The sequence below is a fragment of the Saimiri boliviensis genome, chromosome 7 (assembly GCF_048565385.1).
Source record: "Saimiri boliviensis isolate mSaiBol1 chromosome 7, mSaiBol1.pri, whole genome shotgun sequence".
Taxonomy (NCBI): Eukaryota; Metazoa; Chordata; class Mammalia; order Primates; family Cebidae; genus Saimiri; species Saimiri boliviensis.
The window spans coordinates 125,966,607-125,975,465 of NC_133455.1; the positions used below are offsets into that span (position 1 = coordinate 125,966,607).

Below are 8,859 nucleotides of genomic sequence, written 5' to 3' on the forward strand. Positions count from 1 at the left end.
AGACAAGCCTGTTCCTCTTCCCTTGGCTGCGATTGCGACAGGGCGGCCCGGCTCCCAGCGCTCCCTGTCCCCGCCCCGCAGCCAGCTTGCTGCACTCCCACTTCCTGAGCTCCGCCGTGGGAGCCCTGGAGGCCCGGCCTGGCCGCTCCCGGCCCCGGGGGGCACATCGGCCCTGAGTCCCGTCCCAGGCTCTGGGCTCCCGCAGCTGCCGCCACCGCTGCCCGGGGCGTCGGGCCTCCTGCCTTCCTCCCAGGCCCCCTCGCTGCTGGCCGGCTGGCCGAGTGGCCGCCATGCGCCCGCCTTGGGCCACCTCTGCCCGCGGCCTGGCCTGGGGGCCTCTGGTGCTGGGCCTCGCTGGGCTCCTGGCAGTATCCCAGCCCCAGGTGGTGAGGAAGGGAACCTGGCAGGGCTGGGAGAGGGGTCTGGGCAGCCCTCGCTTCATTCCCTCTGCCCTCCCTCTGACCCCTAACTCTTCTCTCCTCTTCTCCATCTCCCTTTGAAGGTGCCTCCATACCAGTCGGAGAACCAGACCTGCAGGGACCAGGAAAAGGAATACTACGAGCTCAGGCAGCGCATCTGCTGCTCCCGCTGCCCGCCAGGTGAGAGGCGGTGGCCGGACAGAGCAGGGCCTCGGAGGTGGGTCACGGGGGTGGGGGGCGGCTCCAGCCCCCTTGTGGCCTTAGCGGGACGGTGAGCACTATCCCCCCAGGAAAAATGGCTGCTGGAGATGAGCGTGGGAAACCCTGGACATCACCTGCAGGAGCTGGGACTGGCCCTCCCCACTGGGCCTCCTCTTTTCTTACCTCTTGAGAGGGAGCCAGAGGGCCACAGGCAGGGTGATGGGAGGCCAGAGGGGCCGAGGGACAGGCCGGGGTCACACCACAGGCAGCGGAGGTGAGGGTGCAGCCCTGTCTCCTGAGGCTCCACTGTCCCGCTCACCTTCTAGGCACCTATGTCTCAGCTAAATGCAGCCGCAGCCGCGACACAGTTTGTGCCACATGTGCTGAAAATTCCTACAATGAGTACTGGAACTACCTGACCATCTGCCAGCTGTGCCGCCCCTGTGACTCAGGTGAGTGAGGATGTGCCTGGTGGGGGGCGGGGGGAGGCTGGGTCCCCTGGATCTCAGCCCCTCCCTGAGCCCTCCCGTCTCCCCACCAGTGATGGGCCTCGAAGAGACTGCCCCCTGCACACGCAAACAGAAGACCCAGTGCCGCTGCCGGCCGGGAATGTTCTGTGCTGCCGAGGCCGCCGAGTGTACCCACTGCGAGCGACTTTCTGACTGCCCGCCTGGCACTGAAGCCGAGCTCAAAGGTCAGAGGTCCCTGAGGGCTGGATGTGAAAAGGAGGCTGATTGCCAGGGATCTCGAGTAGGAGCAGGGAATATGGTATTGTGTCCACAGCGACTGCCTAGGTAGTTCTCCTGGGCTTAAAATTCCTCTTCTCATTCCATGCAGAGGATCACAGAAGGGGTCTGGAGGGACTGGAGCTGGGGCAGGTGCAAGGGGCACACGAGGGGGTTCCTCTCAGTACTGGGAAGTTTGGGCAAAGGCGTAGGCAGCAAAGCGGAGCTTGGGAAAGGTGAGAGCAACGGAATGGGGCAGATGGGCAAGGAGGAGACCATCCCGGGGCTTAAAGGAAATTCACAGTGGGCAAAGGGCTCCTCCCTTTTGCCCATTCACCCTGGCTGGCCTGCCTTTCTCTTGCCAGATGAAGTCGGTAACAGTAACAACCACTGCATCCCCTGCAAGACAGGGTACTTCCAGAACACCTCCTCCCCCAGTGCCCGCTGCCAGCCCCATACCAGGTGAGTGCACCCCTGCCTGTGCTCCTTCCACCCTCTGAGAAGCCTCAGCTGCTAACAGTCCTCACCCCCATCCTTGACACCGTGAGCTCGACTCGCCACTTCCAGCTAGCTCCACATGCCCATCCGAGTCCGGGCCCTGGTGGGCCAGAGCATGTAAAGGTCATCATCTCTTTCCTCCGCAGGTGTGAGGACCAAGGTCTGGTGGAGACAGCTCCAGGCACTGCCCAATCCGACACAAGCTGCAGAAATCCATTAGAGCCACTGCCCCCAGAGGTGCCAGGTGAGGGACCAGGGGTGAGGGGCACAGGGAGGTGCCTGGGAACATGCCTTAATGCCCCACATCTTTTTAAAAAATGGGGAAAAGATGAACCCTTCCGTCCCAGAATTGGGGCAAGAAGAAAAGTTCCTTACAGAAAAAATTGGAGTACCCGTGGGCTAGCTTCCTTACACACACACACACACACACACACACACACACATACATGCAATTTTAAAGTATATATACTGTAATACTATGTCAAGGAACATATCCCACACTGAAATGTAGTGATAACCATTATTGTCAACATTCTAGGCATGTCAGCATCACGCAATCCATTTACTAGACCAAATGCCTCCTTAGTAGATTATATACTATTATTATTAGACAGAAGATTCCCATTTGACTCTTTCTTGACTTTTTCCTGTGGATTGATTGGCTTGCTAGCCTCGTAGATGACTGCAGCTTGTTTCTAAGGACTGTAACATCACTCATTGGCAGAAGGTTTGCTGTGTGCGTCGGGCACCCAGTCACCACTTTACATTCACCAACTCATTTCATCAGCTTAACGATGCTATGAAGTAGATTCTATTATTATCCTCATGGACTGAAGGAAGAAACAGACTCAAAGAGGTTAAGTGACATACCCAAGATCACCCACCTAGGTGGTCATTGGTGTTACTAGAACCTGCACTCAGGTTTTCTTACTCCAGAGCTCATGTCGTAATTGCATGCGCTATCGAAAATTAGAAACTTCAGATAAGCAAAACTGAAACTCACCAGCAGCACCGCCACCTAGAATACCCACTCTTTACATTGTGGCATCTATCCTCCCAGACATTTTTCTATGCATGATTATACATACTGGGTTTTGTTGTTGTTGTTGTTGTTTATTAAAAGTAGAGTAATTGTAATATTTTGTAACCTGATTTTTTTCATTCCACAATATAAGTATTTTTCCATGCCCTGTTAATTTTTAACTATGTATCAAATATGACTGGCATTTTGGAGCTGGAATTTTGGAGAGTATGTGAGCTAACCTCTTATGTATGAAAAACTGATGCTCAAAGAAATGAGTGACTTAAAAGTCACACGGCTGGCAGGAAACCATGGCCCAGACTACCAGTCCAATTTCTCCCCAGGCCTCCCGTTCCACATTCCCTTAGGCTACAGAGGTACGTGAATCAGAAGGGGCAAAATGGCCCGAATACAAATGTCCAAGTCCTCCCAAAACCCTGGCCCAGGTGTAGTTGATGGCCACTGGAGACTCCATGCTATTGCCAGCAGCACTGACACCCAGAGAAAGAACAATTACCCACTGCTATGGATCAAAGCCAGAGAAGCTGAACTCCAGCCTCTCTTTTCTTCCCCTCCCAGAACCTGCCCTGAGCAAGGGGTGGAAAACTTGCACACCGTGCCTCTCAGGCGACCACAGACAGTTGAGAAGCAAGGCTCCCCACTCTCTCACCCCTGCAAACACCCCCACAGGTACAGCAGGGCAACCCTAGCCCCTCTACAGCGGCCCTCTGTGCGATGGCCGAGGCCACAGAAATGTGGCTCTACCCTGTGTCTGCTTACAACTCCAAGCCCCGCCCTTCCCTACTATCTCCCAGTCCCACTTCCAGACCTTGAAAATCAACTGCCCAAGCTCCCATCCCACATGCACAAGCCTGCTCAATCCTGCTCTCTGAGCAAGAGGGCACCAGCACCACCCCCAAATAGGTCCATCCATGGTACGGTCTCTCCTGACTGCCAAGAGGTCCCCAAGCCCAACTTAATTCCCCTTCCCTGTAACCCAAGGGAAGTTTCTCTCATTCTGCCTTTAGGAGCTGCAGTGTGGCTAGAAGGAAAAGAGCTGCTCCCTTTTCTCTGTCTGGGTTGCCCAGGGATCTGGAAAGCTCCTCCTTCTCCTCCTCCCCTCTGCCCTTCTGGCGCCTGTCATCACCCCTCCTGTCTGCTTTCCTGGCAGGAACCATGCTGATGCTGGCCATCCTGCTGCCGCTGGCTTTCTTTCTGGTCCTCGCCATCGTCTTCGCCTGCATCTGGAAGAGCCACCCTTCTCTCTGCAGGAAACTGGGTAGGAAGGGGTTGGATGCAGTGGATGGGATGGCAGTGGGAGCCCGAGGGAGGAATATTCAACTTCCCCAGTGCAACCCTCCACACCCTCAAGACTCCCAATGCCCACCCCCAACATAGACATCCTTATCTCCATCCAGCTGCTTATTCTGAGGCTGAAGATGAGAGTGACAGTGGTCAAGTTGCTACACATTGGGTGGGGTGTGGAGGCTGAAAGGCTAGGTCTCAGGCCTGCCAGAGTGCCTACACCCATTTTGTTCTCCATTGCAGGATCGCTGCTCAAGAGGCATCCAGAGGTAATGGCGGGGGCCGAGAAGGCAGCAAGGAGGGGAAGAGGTGATGAGGGTACAAGGTGGGAGCAGACAAGAAAAGAGTGTGCAGGCTGACTCCCCACTCATTCATTCATTCAGCTGATGATTTACTGAAATGCCATGTGCCAGGCACTGCCCTAGGCGCTATAGGTAAAGCAGTGAGCAAAATATAGTGCCTTCTTTCCTGGAGTTGACATACCCATGGAGCGAGAATAAAGTTAAATATATATCAGGGGTATAATTGCTAAATAAAGCAGGAAAGGAGCCAGTGAGTGACAGTGGCAGAGGATGGGGGCATTTTAGACGGAGTGGACAGTGAAGGCCTCTCTGAGAAGGTGATATTTGAGCAGAGAGCTGAAGAAGCGAGGAGCCAGCCATGGGGCTATCTGTGGGGGACGTCCTCTGGGAAGAAGGAGCATCCAGTGCAAAGACCCTGAGGCAGGGGGTGTGGGGAGGAGCAGAGGCACACCAGGGGTTGCCAAAGCATAGAGTGGGGTGTGGGAACTAAAGAAAGATGAGCCAGCCTGGGCAACACAGCCAGACCCCATCTCTACCCAAAATGTTGTTTCAAGTTTTAGCCAGCAGGGCCAGGCGCGGAGGCTCACGCCTGTAATCCCAGCACTTTGGGAGGCTGAGGCAAGCGGATCACCTGAAATCAGGAGTTCCAGACCAGCCTGGCCAACATGGTGGAACCATTTTTAGTATGTCTACTAAAAATACAAAAATTAGCCAGGCATGCTGGTGCGCACCTGTAATCCCAGCTACTCAGGAGGCTGAGGCAGGAGAATTGCTTGAACCTGGGAGGCAGAGGTTGAGGTGAGCTGAGATCTGCACTCTGGCCTGAGCAAAAGAGTGAGAGTATCTCAGAAAAAAAAAGAAAGAAAGAAAGAAAGAAAGAAAGTTAACCTGGTGGTCCCAGGTACTCAGAAGGCTGAGGCTGGAGGATCACTTGAGTCCCAGAGTTCGTGAGCCTGCAGTGAGCTATGATCACACCACTGCACTCCAGCCTGGGCAACAGAGCCAGATCCTTTCAAGAAAGAATGAAAGAAAGAGAGAAAGAAAGAGAGAGGGAGAGAGGGAGGAGAGAAAAAGAAAGAGAGAGAAAGAGAGGGTGGGTCTGGGGCCCTCGTCATTGCCATTGTTTGGGTCTCCGTCTGTCTCCTGCAGGGAGAGGGGCCCAATCCCGCAGGTGGAAGCTGGGAGCCTCCGAAGGCCCATCTACACTCCCTCGACCTGGAACAGCCTCTGCTGCCCAACTCTGGAGATGTCTCCCCAATCTCCACTGGGCTCCCCACAAACTCAGCTTTGGAAGAAGGGATGCTGCAACAGCAGAGTCCTCTGGGTCAGATCAGGGAGCCACCGTTGGAACCTGGGGAGCAGGGCCAGGTGCCCCATGGTGAGCCTGGGGCAGGGAGAAGAGAGTGTGGGGAGGGATGGGGAGGGAGGGATGGCAGGGAGGGAGACACTGTGGGCCAGATGAAATAAAAAGGGACAGGGACAGAGACTCCGCTGCCAGCCAGTGTCACAGCTAGAGAAGAGGGAAGAGACTGGAAAACCCAGAAACAGAGAAATGAACACAGGGCTCAAGAAACCAGCAGCAAGCAGGAGAGGGGTTGGCCGGGTTTTGGAGGGGGTACAGGGGAAGGTGAGAAGAAGACAAGGAGAATTCAATAAGCAGCGGGCCTGAATCAGGGGCCTTCCTTCCTCAACACTCTACCTCCCTTCCCACAGGTACCAATGGCATTCATGTCACCGGCGGGTCTATGACAATCACTGGCAACATCTACATCTACAATGGACCAGTACTTGGGGGAGCAACGGGCCCTGGCGATCCCCCGGCTACCCCAGAACCTCCATACCCCATTCCCGAAGAGGGGGACCCTGGCCCTCCCTGGCTCTCTACACCCTCGCAGGAAGACGGCAAGGCTTGGCACCTGGCGGAGACAGAGCACTGTGATGCCATACCCTCTAACAGTCACCCAATTTGTCACCCATGACTGATGGTGTCTGGGAAAAGGCAGAAGAAGAGAGGCACAAGGGCACCTTCTCCCCTGAGGCCGCCCTACCCACATGGGATTCACAGGGGGCCTGGGGAGGCAGAGCCCTAAGGGACTGAGGCTCAGACACCTCTGAGAGCAGGTGGGCACTGGCTGGATACTGTGCCCTCCACAGGACTCTCCCAAATGCCTGAGCAAACTTGAGGCCTCCTGGCAGGCCCACCCACTGACCGGGGCTGCTCAGCCTCAGGCACGGACAGGGCATATGATGCCAACTGCTGCCCACCATGGCATGCTGCACCAGAGCACGGCACCAAGGGAGCCGCCACGCGGTCACCTGCAAGGACGTCACCGGGCCCTCTAAAGGATTCGTGGTGCTCATCCCAAAGTTTCAGAGGCCCTTCGGGGTTCCACACTTCACATGGACTGAGGTAGATCCTGCATGATGAAATTATAGGGAGGATCTCCTTCCCTAGAGGAGAGGAAAGGGGGTTGCTAACAACGGGTTGGGCAGGACTCCTAGGTATGGGGAAGAGTTTTGGAAGGGGAGGAAAATGGCGAGTGTATTTATATTGTAACCACATGCAAATAAAGAGAATGGGACCCGGACCCAGATGATTGATTTTCTTGGGATTTATACAGAAATACTATTCCATGGGGACAATCTCAAAGACAAAGGTCAAGACACTAAAATATAATCCCATGAAGGTATTTCAGTGAGGAACTGGTGGGTGTAGTCCAATAAGAACCGTGTTAGTCAGTGACGGCTGGCAACGTGCCGGGCAGTGCTCTCCATACCTTATGATACTAACTTACTGAATCCTTGCAATAACCCCATGAGGTAGATACGATTCCCACTCAACAAAGGAGGAAACTGAGGCACAGAGAGGTAACTTTTCCAATTCAGCTGCAAATGCGAAGCTGGGATTTGCATCCAGTTAGTCTGGCTTTTAGAGGTCTCTTGGGTTAAAAAACAAAACAAAACAAAAAATACTTCATATGCCATGCCCTTCAGAATTTCTCGGGATGGGCAGAGTGGTCTGGCCCTCTCAGGTCCTATCAGATCTCTTCATGCTCCACGGGTGTTACATCTCAGTCAACTCTCAAACATCTAGCCTCATGCAAAGTGAAAAATATTCTCCAAGGTTGGTTGAAAGGAAAGGTGTGCACTTTTTTTTTTTTTTTTTTTTTTTTGGAGACAGAGTCTCATTCTGTTGCCCAGGCTGTGGTGCAGTGGCTCTATCACAGTTCATAGCAACTTTGAACTCCTAGCTCAAGGGGTCCTCCTGCCTCAGCCTCCCAAATAGCTGGGGCTATAGATGTGTGCCATGACACCCGGCTAATTTTATTTTATTTTATTTTTTTTGAGACGGAGTTTCGCTCTTGTTGCCCAGGCTGGAGTGCAATGGCGCGATCTCGGCTCACCGCAACCTCCGCTTTCTGGGTTCAGGCAATTCTCCTGCCTCAGCCTCCCGAGCAGCTGGGATTACAGGCACGTGACACCATGCCCGGCTAATTTTGTATTTTTTTCAGTAGAGACGGGGTTTCACCATATTGGTCAGACTAGTCTCAAACTCCTGACCTCAGGTGATCCACCCGCCTCGGCCTCCCGAAGTGCTGGGATTACAGGCATGAGCCACTGCGCCCAGCCTTACTTTTTTGTATTTGTAATAGAGATGAGGTCTCCCTGTGTTGCCCAGGCTGGTCTCGAACTCCTGGGCTCAAGCAATCCTCCTGCCTTGTCCTCTCAACATGCAGTGATTACATGCATGAGCCCCGGTGCCTGACCCGAGGTGTGCACTTTATACATACAGTGAGAGAGCGCAAGTTCACACTCTGTTGGTGAATAGAAATCTAGCTGGCCTCCTTTTGGCTCAGAAGGAGTATTTATGATTTTTATGTTTTTGGTTTCTTTTTGTCTTCTTTTATCCTCCCCCCCCACCGCTACTGCCCAAAAAGGACTTTAAATCTCCTCAAGCCCTCTTATTAGTAAATGTTTGCCTTGCCCCTCCCCACCCCTGAATTCTCTCCCATGCTACTCCGTAGAGAGGATCTTAGCTTGCAGGATTGTTAGGGAGCTGCTGCCAGCTGGCCGCTCTTTCCATAAAAGGCCACTGTCACGGATCTGATGTGAAGAACTCTATCGCTGGGGCTCATCAGGACGGGGCAGCTGCAAAACACGCACCTCAGAAGGCGTCTGATCCGACTGAGTGGATGGGTCATTTAAGGTTGACCGTAAAAGCATCAGCTCCAACTTCCTTTTTTGAGAAGTAAATAATGGTGAGCTGTATCTTTAAATAAAGTCAAATCCTCCTGCCCCTACAATAGGCTGGGGCCAGACTGCATGGATTCTTAATAGTTTAGATTAAAAAAAACAAATGTTAGACATTTTTCAACGAAATAAAAGAA

At 53.6% G+C, this 8,859-nt stretch overlaps 1 protein-coding gene across 2 annotated transcripts; it reads left to right on the forward strand.

Moving 5' to 3' along the window:
• Positions 1-7,059, forward strand: LTBR (lymphotoxin beta receptor). Of its 2 annotated transcripts, none has more exons than XM_039461635.2 (10): positions 1-383; positions 503-599; positions 947-1,072; positions 1,162-1,314; positions 1,711-1,807; positions 1,990-2,087; positions 4,036-4,143; positions 4,413-4,438; positions 5,621-5,849; positions 6,185-7,059. In XM_039461635.2, the coding sequence occupies exons 1-10, from the start codon at positions 291-293 to the stop codon at positions 6,448-6,450; spliced, it is 1,293 nt and encodes a 430-aa protein (XP_039317569.1). In that variant the 5' UTR covers positions 1-290; the 3' UTR covers positions 6,451-7,059. The 2 variants fall into 2 exon arrangements, with proteins under 2 accessions (XP_039317569.1, XP_003942220.2); XM_003942171.4 differs by having other exon boundaries at positions 2-386.
• Positions 7,060-8,859: the final 1,800 nt, after the last annotated feature.

Bases quoted from the DNA above. Each gene is read 5' to 3' on its own strand.
- LTBR (XM_003942171.4), top strand. From the start codon at position 291: ATGCGCCCGCCTTGGGCCACCTCTGCCCGCGGCCTGGCCTGGGGGCCT. The intron at 600-946 runs GTGAGAGGCGGT...CTCACCTTCTAG, and splicing joins CTGCTCCCGCTGCCCGCCAG to GCACCTATGTCTCAGCTAAA. The intron at 4,144-4,412 runs GTAGGAAGGGGT...TCTCCATTGCAG, and splicing joins TTCTCTCTGCAGGAAACTGG to GATCGCTGCTCAAGAGGCAT.